This window comes from Anthonomus grandis, chromosome 7 (assembly GCF_022605725.1).
Source record: "Anthonomus grandis grandis chromosome 7, icAntGran1.3, whole genome shotgun sequence".
NCBI lineage: Eukaryota > Metazoa > Arthropoda > Insecta > Coleoptera > Curculionidae > Anthonomus > Anthonomus grandis.
Window position 1 is genome coordinate 35,886,182 of NC_065552.1, and position 19,920 is coordinate 35,906,101.

The window sequence follows — 19,920 nt, forward strand, 5'->3', positions numbered from 1 at the left end:
TATTTTTTCAGAAACTAAATTATCGAACTTGGTTACCATTGAAAAGTCGTTGCTAGTAGATAATATCACAGTACCTCCATGAGTTAGATTTGTTCTATCAAATCTGGCAACTGTAGTGTAATTATCCACCATCACAGGCTCACCAACATGCAACCAATGTTCATAAATAAGCAAACTGCAGAATATAGGGTAGGTACCAAGAATCCATGGCTGGTTCATCAAAGATTATATTACATCAGCTTAAATGTACAATATGATGCGCAGGTATGTATCAGCAAATTATTGGAGCAAGCGATGTGGTTCCAATAAGATGTGTGGTTATCGCACACACTGCTCCAGTCACTATGCACCTTCTAAGGCAGATCTTTTGGCGAACCTTTAATTTCGAGAAATTCAGGATTTAATAGGCCCTCCCCTAATTATTTCCTTAGGGAAATCTAAAACGAAAGGTGTATGTTAATAAATCCAGAACCCTGCAGCAACTAAAAGGTAATATTCGAGCAGAAGTAAGGTCAGTTATTCTTACTCGGATCATCGAAAATGCTTTTGCAAAAGCTACACTTTGGGAGGGGTCACTTGCGTAATGCAATCTTTCACACTTGAATTGTAAAAAATTCGCGACTTTTGTCCCACCCTATAAAATTTACACGTTGTGATGCTTCAATTACTCTTTTACGTTCATTTTTCATTAATTACAAAATAAAACCATGTATATTAAAACTTACAATCCTCACAAATTTTATATTTTAGAATTTAATCGTAAATAGGCGATTTTCTTGGCAATGACGACTTTAGGACACCCTGTAAGTTATCCAATTCAGTAAGTAAATCTTGTGCTTAATAATATACATTGATTATCATCCTATTAACATTTATATTGATATACTTCTTAATGCCTCAACAAAACAAATATATTTCAACATATCTTTATAAAACAAATTCATTAACCTTAAGCTCTAAACAAAAGACTTATAAAAGTAAATAACCCAGGAAACCACATATACATTTACAATCAATTAAATTTATTTGGTGCACATTATGTATTGTATATAAAAACCACTATTTTTAGTCTCACTTTTCAATTGTAAAATTGTACGATACAAACTTTAATATTTTAAATATTAATTTTTACTATAAAGTAGTATATAGTTCATGCCCACATTTAACTAATAATTCCAATAAATAACTAGGTAACCTAAACGTAGTCAGTCAAAATATAGTGGGATATACTTAAATATTGGTATTGTAGTTTTATATAAAATCGCTACTATAATTCAAAATTTCAAGATAGTTCAAGAGCAGATTTAGCTTTAAAACTTTTGATTACTAATATTAAACCACTAATACGTGGTTTCAGTTTACAAGCGAAACAAACATACTTAGATGATCAGGACAACAATGATTTTAGTAACTTAATAAATAATAACTCTATACAAGACATGAAAAAACTTTTTTGTTGTCAATACGAAATTTTCCTGTTTCACATCCTAACTATTTATCAGAAATAATATTACAAATAGCTCCTCTATTTTATTTTATAACTTTAAGGATTAAAATAAAGAAAAGTGAGTTGGTCGCTTTCGTCGGTTAGATAGTTCCTTCGAAAATTGGGATTAAAAAATTCCAAATTTGTCCAATCCTCGAGTTCCTCTATAAGGTATACAATCCGTTCTCGGGTGTACTGCGTGTACCAAAAAATTAAAAAGACAAATTTATTCAGATTGCCTGGCCGAGTATGCACTTGGTTATTTCGATTTAGGACATACTATATATTTCCTCTTTTCCATTTAAAAGTCGAGCTCAAAAATACGGCCATCTTTGATTCATCGTTTTGTATACAGGGTGGCGCACCAAAAACTACTTTCATTGCTAAATAATAACATACAGAATAGGAAGAAAAATTGTGTATTTCACTTTCTTTCAATGACTAAATAAAAAGAGTGTCCGATAAAAAAAAAATTAAATTACTAATAAAAAGTTCTAATATGTATATGTAATTAAATGTTGAAAATGCCCTCCTCCAACTTCCATACAATAGTAGTACTAAACAATTGGGCTGTATAACATACATTTTAGATTTTAAATGTCCGCACAAAAAAAAGTCAAGTGGTGGCAAATCAGAAGATCTAGCAGGCCATTCAGTCACCTCTCCGTCCAATCTGGTTTCCATGAAAATTTGTATCCAAAAATTGGCTTACAGGACACGCATAATGCGGAGGTGCAGTAGTTTCCAGCAATTCAAGTCAAATTTCCAGGTAAAAAATATGGCCCAATAATGAGGTCGCCGAACATTCCAGCCCATACATTTAATTTTTCGGGATATTGGGTATGTACTTTCTTAAATATTCTAGGGTTGAAATCCGACCAATATCTGCAAATTTGTCTGTTTACAATATCATTAAGGAAAACGGTGCATTTATCAAAAAAACAAAAATTAAAAATAAATTCTGGGTTGCCAATGAGGTCATTATCATCCTCGTTAAATTCCTGTACTAGTTTAATTTTGTAATGATGACACCTATGTTTTTTTTTTAAAATCCTCTGGATACTTCTACATAAAACACCCGATATTTAACTCACTTTCTTTATACTGTGTGAGCGTGCAATCGATTACCATATGACCCAAAACTGCAACTCCTACAGTTTTATTTAGGATGGATTTTAAATGTTGTTCATTGCTAATCCGGTTAAAATTTAAAACTCATTTTTTTCCAAATGCCGGGTGTCCAAGAACTCTACCGACAAACTTGACAGGATGATTCTTCAATAAAAAATAAGAAAAAGAAATATGAATGTATGTCCCAAACGTCTTACTTTCGCATCTACAGTGTGTTAAAAATTGAAAAACAAAGTTTCTAATCGATTGTTGCCGATAAAAAAAACTTTGGGAAATTTAGGGTAATGCAAAATTTTTGAATCTATGTTTCTAATATATTTTTTTATTAACTAGGGAAAAATATCGATTGTTATTGATAGTCGTCATTATTTTCGATTATCGATCGATAGTGGTTGTCGATTTTTGTTTTGCGTCTCTTCCGATGTAAAAAAATGTTCGCCAATGAAATCGCTTATTTTATTGCTCTATAATTAATTCGGTGGGATCAATATGGATCAGATCGTTGGAAAACTTTAAATTATATCTAATAGCAGGTTAATGTCACAATCCGCAACATTTTTTTCCACATTTTTTTACGATATTGTATGAAATTGAAGCTAATGCAATGAGAATGAAATGGAATTGAGGCTTTCGGAAAATTGAAGTCTCAAATTTTTGTTTGAATTCCTTTCGTAACCGCAGATTCTACAGCCACTTATGAATTCGTCACAATACGAATGTTGACTCATCGACTAATTTTTGGTACAGCCAGTAGATTCCGAGAACAGACCCAAATTCGAAACCTTCTAGATGCTTTACACCATGTCCCAAAAAAAGACGTTCAAACGAAAGGAAGAGATAGAGGAAGTCATTTGCAATCAAAACAACCATATATATATTATTATCCGATTGTTAATGTTTTAAAAGTTATTACCGTTTTTGTGTTTAGAAAATGATTCAACGTGTTTTACATACACATTTTTGTGTTCCTGCTACAAAGCACATGTACGACCAAAAATTAGCAACTATCAGAAAAAATTACCTTATTTAAAGCAGATTCTCATACGATCAAAGATTTTATGATAGGAAAAATAAACATGCTTTTTTAAATAAGTCAAAATCATTTTCCTTACATAGGAATGTTTATAAATGTGCATCAGTATTACTTGGAAGACAACATTCCTGGTCAGCCACGGAAAGTATGAAGGCCTATGCATGATAACGATTGAGAAGATTTTGTGGATATTGCAATAGAGAATCCAACAACAAGTGCTCGTCACATATCAAGACGTTAGGTACTTGCCAAATCTACATTCCATCGAATTTTACAAAGGAACCTGTAATGTTCTTATCATGTGCAACGTGTTCAAGCACTTCTTGACACTGAATATGAAAAAAGCATTCAGTTTTGTCGGGAACTGCTGCACAGTCAAGACCCTCCTGTGGAGTAACGAAGGAGAGTAACAGCATTAAAAGAACGGGGCGATTTAATATACACAATATACAATTGGGTTTATGTTATTCATTGAAGGTAAATTAATCGAGCTACCAGGAAGAGTTAGCGGCGAGGATTATTTACATCTCTTGCAACATAATTTGATCGATTTACTTAAAGACGTATCTGTAGCAAGACGATGGAACTTCTTTTTACCCTGCCCAAATCGTAACTAAGAAACATCTCGATACTACTTTTAATAATCGATGGATTAAACCATGCAATGGCCGCCGCGCTCACCTGATCTGAACCCCATAGACTTTTTTCTATATGGATATTTTAAAGTACTTCTTTTCATCAATGAAAGCCAGAGTGAAGAAAAATAGCTTTCCGGCGCATACAAAGTAATGTCGTCCTCCAATGCCGAATGTGTATTTGGGCAGGTAGTTCACATTTTTAACATTTATTGTCATGTTTAGCAGCAGTAAAATATCCTTTTTATGTGATTTAGAAGTAATTGTGGGGTAAGTGATTTTTGTCCAAAAACGATTATCAAAAAATTTTGAGAAATGTTTGTTTCTTACTACTAAAAGAAACAATTACGCATCCAAATCATATTTATGAAAAGGTCCTCTTTAGGGCCACACTAGCACCAAATTAAGATATTCTTACTATAATTCACATTGTACATTTCACAAAAGTTGGTTTTGTGCAAACGGACTGCTTTTAAATAGTGATAAGACACATCGGGTGACATTCTCTAAAAGAGATCTATCGAATGTAAAAAATACATCAGAGGTGAGTTGTTTGGGGGTCGTTTTGGACCCAAAGTTGCAATGGGGAATGCAAACTTATTGATGGTCTTGCGGGGAAACTGAACAGGGAACTCTATTTGTTCAGAAACCTCTGTAATTGTATCTGTGCTGATATATTAAGAACAGCATACTTCATACGCAATTCTTGCCCGAGCCATGCAACAGAGGTAAGCAGGGTTTTTGACTTACAAAGAAAGGCAATAAGAGCGATATCTGGTACAGGGATGACTATGTTAGTTTAGGTCTCTTGACTGTGCCTTGTTTGTATGTGCTGGAGTGTCTGTCTGCTGTATATTAAACAGTGTGAGGGTCAGTTTGAAGCTCACACGGATGTCCATGATTATAACCCTCGTGCAAGGAACAATTTGGTACCTATTGGCGTCTGGGGAGGTGTGAGGATGGTCCAGGGTACTGGGCTATTAAGTTTTTTAATGTATTACCAAATATGAGTAAGGTTTTACCAATTAAAGATTTAAGCAAAAGGTGAAGCATTATCTAATGAATAATTCGTTCTATTCTTTTGCCGAGAATTTTAACATATTGCAAATGCCTTTTTTTTTTGGTGGCCTTTAACCATGCAGCCAGTTTCAATTTCCATTTTAATATCTTTGTTTTTAATCCTTTCCTATTTTAGTATGTCTCTTACGTGAAAAATATTGTTCGGAATTGGTTTAACAAACCCTTGTAAGTAATTTCTTTTTAATTAATATTATTTTATCTTTTTCGACGAATGTAAACTGTATATGGGCTAGCATTAATAAATTTTTGAGTTTTGAAGCGAATTTTATAAAAAACGGTAGTAACTTTGAAACTATCAACAATCGGGCAATAATTTATACAGCTGTTGTGATTGCAATTGACCTTATTTATCGCCTCTTTTAGGATACCCTATATATACTTAACAGATCATCTAGCTGTAAGGCCTGATGATGCTTTATTAGCGAAACATGTAACCTTCGTGACACATAAAAAGATGTTTTGAGACCGAGACTTGGAGTTTTTTTCTCCACCCTATATGTGCAACAATCAGGAAGTAAATATTTAGTAGTTTTGCCTAATATAATTTTTGCTAATAAAATTGAAAACATTAAATCCTGACGAAAATAATACGTATGTATTTTCATGATATAGAAGTAAGGCTGCATTGTTTGCCAAAACCAATGACACATTTAGTGCCCACTTGGTAAGAATGCAGGACAAATTAACTCTAATATATATCCTGCAAAAATATAAAACGTATTAATTTAAAATACACATATTTTAAACATTAACCTGTTGTCTAAAGAGGTGCATAAAATGTTTTTGAACCGATCGAAGTTCTTAAGAGTAATCATCAACGAATGATCAAGATTGAATCATATTTAGATGAACGTAATAATTATTATTAAAATAAAATTCTTAAATATTATATACTATTGGGTAATTATTATGTAAGTGCACTAGTGAAACCATATTTGAACAGTGAAATATGCAAAAGGGTCCAAGTGCCATTTTTCTCAAAATGCGTTTTAATGAAGTTTTGGGGTCTATGCGCCACTAGAAACTTGCACTAAATAATTTATGTTTCTGTGCTGCCATCTTGATGGTATTATTAAGAATCTTTTACAAACAGGCCCAAGTGCCCTTAATATTGCACATCATGCACGTGTTCATTTTAACCTTACAATTGCTTTTTCGTCGCTGCTATTATTTTTTGTGTCTAAAAATGAGTGAGAAATTGCAAATAATAAGTGAAAATATTAAAAGTGCTACTAGCATGGATAACATACCAATAGACATTCAAAGGAAAAAAAGGAGCAAAACCGGTGACGTTCGTAAAGATAGCCAAGTTAAAAGAAACAGTGGCTAACCTTTCAAAAAGAAAGAATCCATCGTTCCAGGGAAGAAGGGCCCTTCTGAGGTATGCCAATTTTCAATATTTTAGCTTATTGTGTCTCATCTTATCTTAATTTCCAGGTATCCTGTAAGTGCAACTTTGCTTGCAAGGCGTTGACAGTCGAGGCAAGAAAGCAAGTTTTTCAAAAGTTCTGGGACCATGGGCAATATGCTGAACATCAGAATTTTTTGATGCATTTAATAGAATGTGATAACATAAAGCGCAGAAGACATGGCACTTATGAGACCCCGGAAGCTAGCAGGAGGCAACGTACCTATAGATATTATTTACTTCTTCCTGGAAACTCTAAGTTGGAGGTTTGTAGAAGGACATTTTGTGATACTTTTTCGATTGAAGTAAAAAGAATGAAACTTATCTGTCAAAAGCTTGCTAAATGCAGTGACATTATATTGCGTGAAAAACGAGGAGGAAAACCTAGCAGAAGAGATTATTCGTGGAAATCAAAAATCATTGAGTTTATATCCTCAATCCCAACACGAGAAAGTCATTATGGAAGAGAGAAAAGTTCCAAAAATTATTTGTCTGAAGATCTTAGCATCCGAAAACTTCATGCAGCTATTCTTTTAAAATATACCGAATATAATACTGCACCACCTGTATCCAGGCAATGGTTTAACAACATTTTCAAACATCAGTTCAATCTTTCCTTTGGCCCTCCAAGGGTCGATACCTGTCCCAAGTGCGACCTATATAAAGTGGATTTGAGAAAAGCTGCCAACCTCGTACAAAAAAAGGACGTGGAATTGAAACAAAAATTATGTCATAAGAAAGCAGAAGCTGCACAAAAAATGACGAGCAATGATTGCAAGATTGCAAAATTGGAAGAGTCTCCTTGCATTTTTACCAATTAGCTTGTGTGAACTTTGGTATACACCATGAAGATAAGGGAACGGGATTCTTTTACCTTTGGGATGAAACTACTGGAAAACGGGGTTGCAACGAAATAGGTTCTTGTATTTTTGACTTTCTGACAAATCAACTAAAGACTTCCAGAAAGTCATTGGTTGTATGGTTTGACAACTGCGGAGGTCAAAATAAAAATCAAGGAATCTTAGGCCGGGGACACACGGTCCGGGTAAACGCCCGTCCGAGTTTTGTCCGGGCTCCGGAAGATCCAGAATTACATTGTGAAAGTTGTGAAGAACACACGGAACCCGGACGGGCGTTCACCCGTCCGACAGGTGGCGGGACATTGTGTCAAATAGGCGGGAACACACGGTCCGGGCGAACCGGCGAACACGTGCAGTCAGTGTATGACCGTCGCGTGTGCGCATCTCAAGTTAGTGGTTTGGTGCTTGGTTGTGATATTCTCATATATTGGAGAGTTGATAATGACGACGGATATAGACGTGGATAAGCTTATATCGCTAGTGCAAGAAAGACCCCAACTTTGGGACAGAACGTTGGAAGAATATAAAGACAGAAATAAGACAAGACAAAATTGGATTGTTGTCTGCTCTACATTACATCCTGATATATGACGATATGACGATACATCCTGATATGACGAGCTCAGTGATATTGAAAAGAAAAACTATTGTAACATTTATTTTATTTACAAATTAAATCTTATTACAATATAGTCAATAGAATACTTCTTCAATACAATACTTCTGAACAATAATTGACTATCAATATGTTAATAGTATTATACAGGGTGTCCCAATATTCCGTGGACATAGAAGTACCACGTATTCCTAATCCCAAAATAAGTCGATTGAACATGATTTACCTCTATGCAAAAGTGCTTCGTTTGTCCGTTAGAAGGCGTCAAAATTTTATTTTTAAAATACATTTTTTAAGATATTTTAAGAACCAGTAGTCCGATTTGAATAAAATTTCGCAGACATATATTTTGTTAGACGTTCTAACATTTGACTTTGACAAAAAACCCGAAAGGGTTCGAGATGGGTGAAAACTACCCCCACCCCTACATAAATTGTATGTAAATATTTAAATATTTTTTAAAATACCTTAAAAAAAATGTGTTTTAAAAAGAAAACTTTCACACCCTCTAACAGACAAATGAAGCACTTTTGCATAGAGGTAAATCATGTTCAATCGACTTATTTTGAGTCTAAAAATAAGTCGAGTGAGAATATTGGGACACCCTGTATATAAAACTACAAACAAACTGTCTCAGACCTATGATGTTTTGCACATGAACCTTTCAAATCCTAGACATTTGCCAGGGCACTGAACCCGCATCACTAAAAAAATAATCTGCCAACACATTTCTAATCTGGTTTGCCTTTTTCCCTCCTACTCTAGTTTGGTTCTGAGTTGGTACAAATTCGATATCCTCGAATCCAACAACTTCCAGTGTGTCCTCATAGTTAAATCCATCTCGCTCCCTAATTACATTGTGAAGCACAACACAAGCTTTCACTATATCAATGCAAAAGTTTGGATTCACATTGAGAGGGCGATGAAAGATTCTAAATTTGTTGCTTAATATACCAAAAGTACATTCAATATATCTTCTTGACCGGCAGATTCTGTAGTTGAAAACCCTTTTTGTAACAGTCAGTTGTTTCCCCCCATATGGCCTTTGTAAATGTACTGAGAGGCCAAATGCCTCATCTCCTATTAGAAAATACGGAATGTCTAGGGTAAGAGTGCCATACAAAGGCCTTGGTGAAGGTAGCACCAACCAATTTTCTTCAATACTTTTCCACAAAGAACTTAGATTAAAGATATTCGGATCAGCTTCACTGCCATAAGAACCAATGTCAACATAAATAAATTTATAATTTGAATCCATTAAAACTAAAGAAAAATAACTTTTATAATTGAAACACACAGATCCACTTAATTCTGGTTTAATAATTCTGATATGTTTTCCGTCTACTGCTCCAATGCAGTGCGGAAAGTTACTTCGCTTTTCGATTCCTTCTGCGACAGCCTCGCATGACTCTGTTGTGAGTTTTGGTAAAAACTCATCGACAAGACTTGTCCATATAGACTGGCAGACTTGCCTAACAAATTTCGCTATTGTAGATTTTCCCAGTCTGTATGAATAGTGTAGGTCAACAAACGTACAACCGGTAGCAAGATACCTGAAAACAAAAGCGGTATCAATAACATGTGAAATGAGAATGTATGTATAAAAACTATGTACATGTTTTTGTTTCAGGTCAATTGATTCTGAAACGATGGAACAATATCCGGGACCAGTGGATGAAATGGAAGAAAAAAGAAAAAGACTCAAAGAAGTCTGGGGCTGCAGCCTGAAAATTAAGAAAATATATTTACCATGAAGCACTGCAATTCCTAGAAAAGGTAAGAGTGCATGCCGAAACTACGTCAAATATCCAAGGGGAAGGTCAACAAGACGACACTGTTGATGAATCTGGGGTCGACTCTCAAAACACTCAACAAACTACAAATACTGTACCTAATACAGTCAACAAACCTTCTAATGTTGTTCCAAAAAAGAAGAAGAAAATGGACGATTTCGAGTTAAGGATGCTGAAGGTGGTGGAAACTTCGCAGCAAGATGGAGATCGACATCTTTCCTTTTTTAAAGGAATAATTCCTTCCATTTCCAAATTTAGCGAGCCACAGATTGTAGAGTTTCAGTTGGGAGTACTGCAATTGGTTCAAAAAATGCAACAAACCACACCACCAACACAGGTACCACATAATATTGTCCATTATCAATAGCCACTTTCGATTCAAGTAGGACAACAACTATTCGATCAACAACAATACATGCCGATGCATCAGCCCAACACAGGTTATGATACTACTAGGTATGCTGCACCTGCACAACAACCATGTAGTTCCACCATGATCCCACAGTACCATCAGCTAACTTCAAGAGTAAGCGAAACTCGTCCCACCTATCTACAACAAGCTGTACAAGAAGCTAGGCCTAGTCCGGCCCAATCAGATGTAACACAGATGGACAATATATCACCTGACGACAGTGACGTCGTATACTCTCCCAGTTCCGATTTGTTTGAATGAAAAACGTTATTGCATATGTACAGCAACTTAAAGTTAGGTGGAGGGTACTCTTACTGTAAAATGTTCTTAAATTAAAGACAAATGTTCATTAAACATAGTTTTAACTTGTAGTTATGGTTATTTTTTATGGAACCTCTATGTAAAATTAATCTTACATGTAAGAATTAGTTTGTGTTAACTAAGAAATTGTCCATTAATAGTTACACCTAAATTAATTATTTAAGTTAACATCTCTTCTAGATAACTTAATTGAACTCTTACCTTAAGGTCACTGCCAGCATTTCTGCTGGTTTAATGCAGGTCCTCATGTTGGTATCCTGTCTACGAAGCTGTGGTGATATCTTGTGGAGCACCTCATCGAAAGTGGAGACAGACATGCGAAAATAGTTGAAGAATTTTTCTTCATCTTCTCTTAATTCTAAAAATAGAGTATTGAAGTGTCCTAGTATGTTTCTCTTCTGCACTACAGGATGTATGCATACACTTCTATTACGTTCCTTTTTACGTCTGTGACGCAGTAAACAAATCACTGCTAATAGTTTACGTTTTTCTTCGTCCATGATTAAGCCGAAACTGACAAGTGGAATAAAATCTCCGGGACGGGAGTTTGCTCAGTGTGTTCTGTTCATCAAAATATCGTCCGTCCGGCCAATCGCCCGTCCGGGCAGTCACCCGGACCGTGTGTCCCCGGCCTTAGCAGTCTATATTACTCTTGTTGCCAAAGGAGTTTTTGATGAAATTCTGCACAAATTCCCACAAACAGGACATAAGTTCCTGTTTTGTGATACGGACTAATCGAAAAAGTGAGAAGAAAGAAGAAACCCGAAGTTCCACGTGATTTAAAATAATTACAAGCGCCAGACAAAACAATCCCTTTACAGTCAAGCACACGGGAAATTTCTTTGCCTGGATGTCAATGGCAAAAGAGACTCTACAAACTGATAATCTTGGAATATCGCAGGTTGTAATGATTAAAATAAATGCAAACCTGTTACAAGAGGGTTCTGTTGAAGTAAAAACTACTCTGATTTAGCACCATACCGCAAAGTGAATATCTTTAAGGCACATACTACCATAGAGTATTTTAAAGACCTAGCTGTAAAATTTTCTGATTCAAATCCTAAAAAAGCATGGCCTGCTGCAAAAATCAAAGAAATTAAGAATATGGTACCTTATCTAAACCCGAAGAACCAACATTGTTGTTTGTTCTTCAGGTTTGAAACGTTGTTTCACAACGTTTTTGTCGCTACTGTAAAATTTGTGAAATGGCACTTGGGTCCTTTTGCATATTTCACTCTTCATTTATAAAAGAGTTATTGATGTAACTGAAACGATCGAGTGCGATGAATGCTCTTAAGTTACAAGTTCGAACCAGCTCCGAGATCTCCTATATACAGTGCAATAAACATACAAATTGTACCTTTTATGTAAAATTGTGAGAATATATAGAGGAAAAAGTAGATTATTTAATATTATATGTATTATCACATTCACATGTATTTGCAAACAACATCCTACATAACCCATTTAGAAATTCTGCAAGCAACAAGAAAATTGGTGTGTGTGGTCATCAAAATCATTATTAACTAAAGAATTATTGTGTTTTGGTCAAATAAATAATACAATTAATTAGTAGAATGGCTTGCAGAATCACAAACATCCCCTGAATTTTATACATGATTTTTATCTTTCTTTAAGTACATTATATATTTTAAGGAACAGAATATTTTCATCAACAATTTGATCCTTGAAAACCAAATAACCTCTTGCGGAGATGGTTCAGGGTAAGTAAGCGTCATATATATTCCACCATACCTTTTAAATGACTAGTTGATGCAAACAAAACTATTCTGTTCCAACACAGCAGATTTTCCAAGTATAAATTCAATGTAGTTAGATTTGAAAAAAATAAATTAAATTACTAGCTAAATAACTAAATATTATCTGTCCGTAACGGCGAAGCCGTGCTTGAAAATGACTAGATCCTTCTGATTAAAGTCCAAGTACGCCGTGAAATGGAAGGCTATGTTTGATAGTACTACCATGTATTCCGAGGCAGCAAAGAGGGAGTACACTAGAAAAGAAGTAACTTTTATGACTATAAGTTAATTTTTATATAAGAAAAGTAGTTAAGTGGGTAATTAAAACAGAAGGTAGATCATTGAATGCTGTGATATAGTTTGAAGGAGGAGTACGGCTTTTCCATGGGTCTATAGAGAAAGGGCCAATTGATATATATTATAATAATGCTAATGATTTTTTTGAGCAAGAAGCATTTCATGAAGAGGCATTCCCGCAGATCTTTTCCTATACAGTGTGTCCAAAAGGTCTGTAAAAATACCTTTTACAGGTAAACGAATTACCTGGTTGAAAAACGCTCTTCTACATTTTGTTTACTTGCTTGCTTTGACTGTCAGTATTCTCTAAATTATTGGCAGAAATAGCATGGAAAGTAATAAGCCTTTCCTAACTGTTACAGGGGTTTTAAAACAGACTGCAATTCGTGAAATTTATCATAATAATAAGTTGTCGTAAAAAAATTAACGTAGAGAGTGAATGCAAGTCAGGTGAACGTTTTTTAAACTGTCGTTGATAATAAAAAGAGTGTGTATTCCTGAGAAAAAGTCAGTTCTAGACTGACCTTCAATATAATATATTTAGAAAATGTGTTTATATCTTAGTACATTGGTTCTTATATTTAAAAAAATATATGTATATAGTAATTGATTGGAAAAACTACTTACCATAAGGTTCACAAAGTGAATTATGTCTAGCAAAAAAGAAAGCTGCCAACAAAATAAAGATGAAATTCGTAAAGAAGCATCTCCTTTTCCATATCATACTGTATTTTTGTGGTCTCTTGTATTTTCTTTGTATAAAATTCATTAAAAACATGTGAGCCACAGATACAAGGATAAATATCACAAATGCTTTTTCATGAACAGCTAAAAAGTAAAACATATATGAATTATCAAGACCTTACTGTGTAAATGAAAATCATTTAAAGTGATTTCACCTTAAGATTAATTAAAAATTCTAATTATATAAAACAAGTGGTAACATAAACATATTTAATAAAATGATTATAGGTCGTAACTTGAATCAAATAGAATACAAGTTTCTTGTTTGGTTATTTAGTAATGTTCCTAACATATGTTAATCTTGTTTCGATATATGCTATTGAAAATGAAGAATAATATGAGTTTCAAAAAAACTATAAATTCTTAATAACATTGGACCATACAACACAGCAACATATCAACAACATTTGCAGGAGTTTGAAGAAAATGACATTTCCTGAACTTTATGATGACAATTTCAACATTAAATTTGATATTTTCATAAATATCACTAAAACTTTTTTAAATTTCACTGAAAGTTTCACATGCTTAAGTGAGAAGTCAGAATGAAAAATTATTTGTATTATATAACATTGGGCTATTCATTCTCCTGATATCAGTAACATTGAGAGTGAAAAAATGCTTCACCAGATGTACCCTGCTATGGTAAAAGGATGTACTCGCAAAATCCAAAACGCTTCAAATTTTTACAAAAGATTTAATATTTATTACTACATTAGAGGTAAGTATCTAATTTTTAATAAACTGTTACTAGTTTTTGAAAAAAAAGTCAATACATTGTTTTACCAAAGTATTTCTAAATTTTGGCAAAATAATGTAATAACCAATACATCTTTTTGCCAAAGTAAAAGAGTTTGATTTCATTCATAAAAACTTACCTATTTGAGCTATAGTATAATACATTATTTGGCGAATCGCTAAATATATATTAATGCTGATTTGGTATATGAAATATAAACATATTAAGAGAAACAAAAATGATAAATGTTGTAAATATTCCTTGAACCCAAAAAAAAATTCTTTTAGTTATATGTATAGGTAAACTTCACTTATTCAAATTCACATTTAATTATATTCCGCAATCCAAAATGTCCGGTGCGTTTGGATTGGTGTTAATATTTAACCAAAAAGCCCGTCGGGATGGTTTTATTTTGGGAACAAGCTGATCAATAATTGCTTTTTTTTTTGTAGGAACTATTCCGCGAGGTTCTTTATAGGTTTCATTTATGTTACCCAAAATCGCACCTTTTTTAAGGATCTTATTTGATTATAAGGTGTATTCTGTGGCATTAAAATCAGTCTTGTAAAAAAATTATTTAGCCCCTCGAATAAATTTAACATCAACTAAATTTTTAAGGTAAGGTTCGTTGCTCTCATCAGTATCACTTTTCTTATTTGTTTTAATTTTTGACTCAAGTTTAAAAAAATCCGAAAGTAAAGACGAAAACAAAATCCAGTTTTTGTTCTGGCCAGAGCAATTATCCAGCCAGAGAATAACATCAGTAGCATCTCTGATACTATCTAAAAATTGAAAAAAAAGGGTGATCCTCTTCAGCCTTTCTTCCTGCTATAGCTTCATGCCATAAAATACAGTGATGTTTTTCTTTTTTTCCCATGGACGCGAAAGTTTCATTAAAAACCACTAACCGCGAAAGAAAGAAGGCTTCTTGTATTTGTGGCATTCTAGGCAGCATAAACACTTTTTGCATGTCTACAGCATACACTTTAGTGTTAACATCAATGTCGGACATGTTACCATCTGCTTGATATACGTCCCTTCACAAAAAAAGAATTTTTCTATATAATTCATAACCCACTGGATTATCTGGATACTTTTAGTTGTAGTTTAAATGCATGACTTTAACTGAGAGATCGGATGGTAAGTAAAGCCTATTGGAGGCATGTTCTCGTTTGTAGTGTGATTATTTTGGATTGTACGATTTAATATGTTCCACGACATTGGTAAGATCTTTTTTATTTTTTGGAGTATGTCGCCCTCTTTGATCCTGTAAAGGTGTAAGTCGTTGATTTCCATGATCATCTTTACAAGATTTAAGAGTATATCTATAATTGAGGTGCTTTTATATCCAAGGGTTTTTAAAAAGAACTGTTGACATACTGGGATATGAACCATGTTATGATCTTGCCCGAATGGTAGTCTATACAATCTAGTAGGTATAGGTTCTTCTGGTACCTGCCACTTTTCGTTTGGCAAGCGTTTCGGTTATTTGTGAATTGACCCACATTTTACGAGATTCTCCATTTAAATTCCAATATTGCTCATGAATGCGTAATTTTTGGTCTAGTTGAAAAGTAGCGTAGCATTTTTTTGCGCAACAATCCTCAATATCTATAAAAGGATGTTTTCGTTTTTGATTTTCTAAGCGTTGATTTAACGTCCGAAAACGCTGTCTCTTTCTGATAGTGGCATGATTTTGATTTTCTTGGTTCAAGTAGTTATTATCTTTCTCCAAGTTATTACCTTCCTCCAAGTTTCCTTCCATTAAATTTCCATCTATATCTATACCTTTTCTCTCTAAGTTAACATCTTCATCCAAGTTCCCACTACCTTCCACCAATATTCCATCTTCCTCCAAGTTTCCCTCTGTCACCAAGTTTCCATAATCTCCCAATAGGTCTCCATCTTTTTCTAAGTTACCATCTTTATCCAAATTTACTTCTTCCTCCAAAATTCCATTATTTCCCACCGAGATTTCATCTCTCTCCAAGTTTTCACCTTCTGCCAGATTTTTATATCCCTCCAAATATTCCACTCCATTAACTTCAAAGTCCTCATCTTCCTCCAAGTCATTGCCACTTTTTAAAAGATTGTCATTTTACGGCCTCAATACTTTTCTTCTAGTGTGTTTCGGTTTTATTTTTTGCGAATATTTTTTTCTTTTTAAATGTGTGTACTTCATAATCACAGTTACTACTGCTACTACTATCATTTTGTCATGAAAAAAATCGGGATCGGCAATATCGTCATCATCATCCTCTGGATCAAACAGCAGGAGTGTTTTTGAACTTTCTCCCATTTGATTTGGTTTCACGTCCTTAAAGAAACATTTTCTGTTTCATTTTACTGTGAAAAAGAGTATTTATTTATAATAGAATAATATAATTATGAAATAAAAGTATATCATTAAAGCTTTACTTTTTCGTCATTACTTATAGCCTTAAGGCTCAAAATAAAATTTAATTTGAAAAAAATGAAAAAATTTACACTTATAACTGCTTAATATTTCTAAAGGAATAAAATTTAAATATTTTAATTTGATATTTTTATAAATAAATATATATTTTTTTAACGTCAGAAAATCATTTTTACTCCTATAATAAAACAAAATACCCAAAAGTATATACTTAGAAAGAAGGTACGACGAAAGGATATAATAAATTTTCTCTCTGAACCCTCTCTCTTATTTATATCTAATAATTGCAAAGTGAATAAACGAAACACTCTAATCCACACCAAAACCTTTAAAAGCTTACATTAAATCCATATAAGTATACGGTCGTGCGTACTACATTACATTATTATTTTTGTAAATACAATTTTTTTTTTTCGAAAACACCCAGCTCTAAAACATCCCAGCTCAGTATAATACATAACCATAAAGTTTTAAACCATAATAAAACTTAAGTTAATTATTTCCCAATATTCTGGAATTAAATAAATATTCCGCATTATTTATATTATGTAACTTACCCCCTGAATACTTCGCACCATTTCAACCAGTCTTTTAGATCTGGATGCCATTATTTCTGCTTAAAAACCCAAATTTATTATATTTTTCAGCACTTAACTACTTTTCGAGACTTAATTCACTACTAACCTGCGGTGAAATAATGTATTCGTAAAATAGGCTTTGTAGCTTTCCCGCATAATAATGACATATCCAATGGCAAAACAGGGTATTGTATAATACATTATTTTACCATGCTTAAAAAATCAAAAAACAACAGTATTCGCCATTACACTATTTTATCAAAGTGAATTGGGCAAAATTTTGTTGATAACATTGTTTTGCCAAAGTTTAACTTAATAAATAGTCATAATAGACTGTTTGGCCACCGTGCTAACTCGAGAATGAAAAATGATACAACAATGGGAGAAAGAGCTACTGATAGGTCTTTTAAAGTAGGATCGGGCTATGTAAATAACTCAAAATCGTAATTTTTGCGAATACATTCTTTTACCATAGCAGGGTACAGATTTCCTTCTTGTTAAGAGACACTTTCAAACATTATTTAGACTTTGAGCTACCTGGCTGCCTCAGAATTAATCTATACATTTACCGGACATCTTATATATTTATAAGATGTCCTTGCTTAAGTTTTCTTTTTTTTTATAGACTGTTGTCTGATACATATATTTGTAATCAAATATTAAAATATTATTTCAGTTTTTAATTTATTTTATAATATATTATTTATGTTGATTTTGTTACATTTTATATTCGTGTTCATTGTGACATGACACAACTGACACATAGCAATGCTGTTTTGAGCAAAAAAAAGAAAAATATTATATAGAGAAAGAAAACCATTATCATCAATGTACAAGGATAAAATGTTAAGTTTTCTTTGTTTATGTTAATTTGTTCTTTATTTAATAAAAATTGAAACAAAATCTGTTGAAAGTGAACTTTTTTCTCACCCTAATTATACAAAAGGATACACCATTTTTTTAAAATAAAAAATATCTACTAAATATAACTAGCAAAGTAATCATATTTATGTATAAATATAGTCATACATTAAATATTACAGTGCATATTTTTTTCTTGATACAGATTAACAGAATCTCTCAGTTGAATGAGAAAAATTATAGTTTTAAATAGCAAGACCTCCCATTGGTTATCATGCTTATGCTTATACTGGTATAGTTCTATCATTTCTGTATTTTGGTTTATATAAACCTTTAAATTAATAACTGTAAAATAATCACACAATATTAAAATGGAGCAATCTGTAATTAAATGGTAATACTACACATTACTTTAAATCATTGCTTTATTTTACTCACATCAATAAAAAGTGCTTATGTTTTTTCAGTGATTATAGTTAAACAACAATTTTAGATGGACAGCAGTATTAATAATTTATCACATATTTAAAAATAAAATAATAAAAACTTACCATAATACCTTGATGAAGTAAAGAAAGACAATGTAATTAAAGATATATTTTCAACAATATTAAGAATAAATGCCATGTACCCCATCCACATATGTTCACTGTGCAACATTTTATGATGGTGATTAAGGTATTCTCTTGCGACTAATATCCGAGGGAACAATTGTAATGTCATGGCAGTTTGCCATATCTCCCTTTGTGGAGAAAAATTACCAATAGCGGCGGATATCGACGGTAAGAAATTAAAAACTTGGCAGTGGGTGTAGGTGGCCTTTTCAAAGTTAAAAATCACAGAATAGATAATGCAAAACAGAAACGCCAGTAAGGGGAAGCACATCACCAAAACAATGACCTTTGTGAATGAAACTCGAACATTCGGCCGGTACTCGTACTCATTATGTATGAGTAGATACTCAGTCTTGCTGAGGGACATTATTCTTCCGGTGCCTTCTATCGAATTCGGGCCCTAGACAGCCTCTTTTGCTATTCTTTTATCAAAACATCTTTTGTGGAAATATCGTGAGGTTAAAAAGTTTAAACGTCAAAATCATATGTCAAAATAAACAAAATGACAAAGAGGTAGGCGTGTCTCCGGCGAAGTTTAATCTACTCTTCTTTTAAGTAGTGTAGGCCCCGTACACAACGAACAAATTGCGCAACGGAACCTGTTGTAGAAACACTTAAGTAGCGTATGCTAATAAATTTGTCTTTTCTTAAGCAGTTGAATCTGTTAGACACGTGAAGCATCATTTCATAGCGATTGTCAAGGATTCATGGGTCTCAGATGAGTTTAAAGGTCCAAAAGTGGGTAGAAAGAACATTTGTTCGGTTTCCACCGCATTTCATAGTCCAGGCACACCTTAAATCATCTAGAAATTTCTCTTTTCTTAAGTGGTTAAACCCACAGATGTAAATAGCTCGTAGGTAAACGTGTTTAGCTTAGAAAATTAGTGTTTTTTTTTAAATAATAAAGAAATTTATATCGTCAGTTGCCGGCAGTATGTAAGGTGAATAGCGCGGTATACAAGATTAGTAGTATGAAGAATTTGGCTTATGAAAATCTAATTGAAAAACTTAAAGAGCTTGCACCTAGTGATTAATTCTTAAAATATCTTGTTCTGCCATGGAACAGCTCCACCAGTATTGAAATAATTACAAAACTTTTTTTACTGCGGTAAGTTCTCTAGTCAGCATTTGCAAGC

The 19,920-nt window shown here is 33.3% G+C and overlaps 2 protein-coding genes across 2 annotated transcripts; both read right to left on the minus strand.

Moving 5' to 3' along the window:
* Positions 1-1,397: 1,397 nt before the first annotated feature.
* On the minus strand, positions 1,398-11,275 carry LOC126738226 (uncharacterized). The gene is made up of 2 exons (XM_050443454.1): positions 10,977-11,275; positions 1,398-9,802 (listed from the first exon to the last, which is right to left on the minus strand). The coding sequence occupies exons 1-2, from the start codon at positions 11,273-11,275 to the stop codon at positions 8,914-8,916; spliced, it is 1,188 nt and encodes a 395-aa protein (XP_050299411.1). The 3' UTR covers positions 1,398-8,913.
* Positions 11,276-12,177: 902 nt separating this feature from the next.
* Positions 12,178-19,259, minus strand: LOC126738227 (post-GPI attachment to proteins factor 2-like). The gene is made up of 3 exons (XM_050443456.1): positions 18,722-19,259; positions 13,460-13,660; positions 12,178-12,789 (listed from the first exon to the last, which is right to left on the minus strand). Exons 1-3 carry the CDS (start codon positions 19,149-19,151, stop codon positions 12,656-12,658), a joined length of 765 nt encoding a protein of 254 aa, XP_050299413.1. The 5' UTR covers positions 19,152-19,259; the 3' UTR covers positions 12,178-12,655.
* Positions 19,260-19,920: the final 661 nt, after the last annotated feature.

What these genes read in the sequence shown, in the direction of transcription:
- LOC126738227 (XM_050443456.1), bottom strand. Translation starts at nt 19,151, where the DNA reads ATGTCCCTCAGCAAGACTGAGTATCTACTCATACATAATGAGTACGAG. An exon ending in TACTTCATCAAGGTATTATG is followed by an intron (nt 13,661 to 18,721) that starts GTAAGTTTTTAT and finishes TTTACTTTTTAG; the next exon opens with CTGTTCATGAAAAAGCATTT. An exon ending in TTCACTTTGTGAACCTTATG is followed by an intron (nt 12,790 to 13,459) that starts GTAAGTAGTTTT and finishes CTTCTTTTCTAG; the next exon opens with TGTACTCCCTCTTTGCTGCC.
- LOC126738226 (XM_050443454.1), bottom strand. Translation starts at nt 11,275, where the DNA reads ATGGACGAAGAAAAACGTAAACTATTAGCAGTGATTTGTTTACTGCGT. An exon ending in ATGCTGGCAGTGACCTTAAG is followed by an intron (nt 9,803 to 10,976) that starts GTAAGAGTTCAA and finishes TTTTGTTTTCAG; the next exon opens with GTATCTTGCTACCGGTTGTA.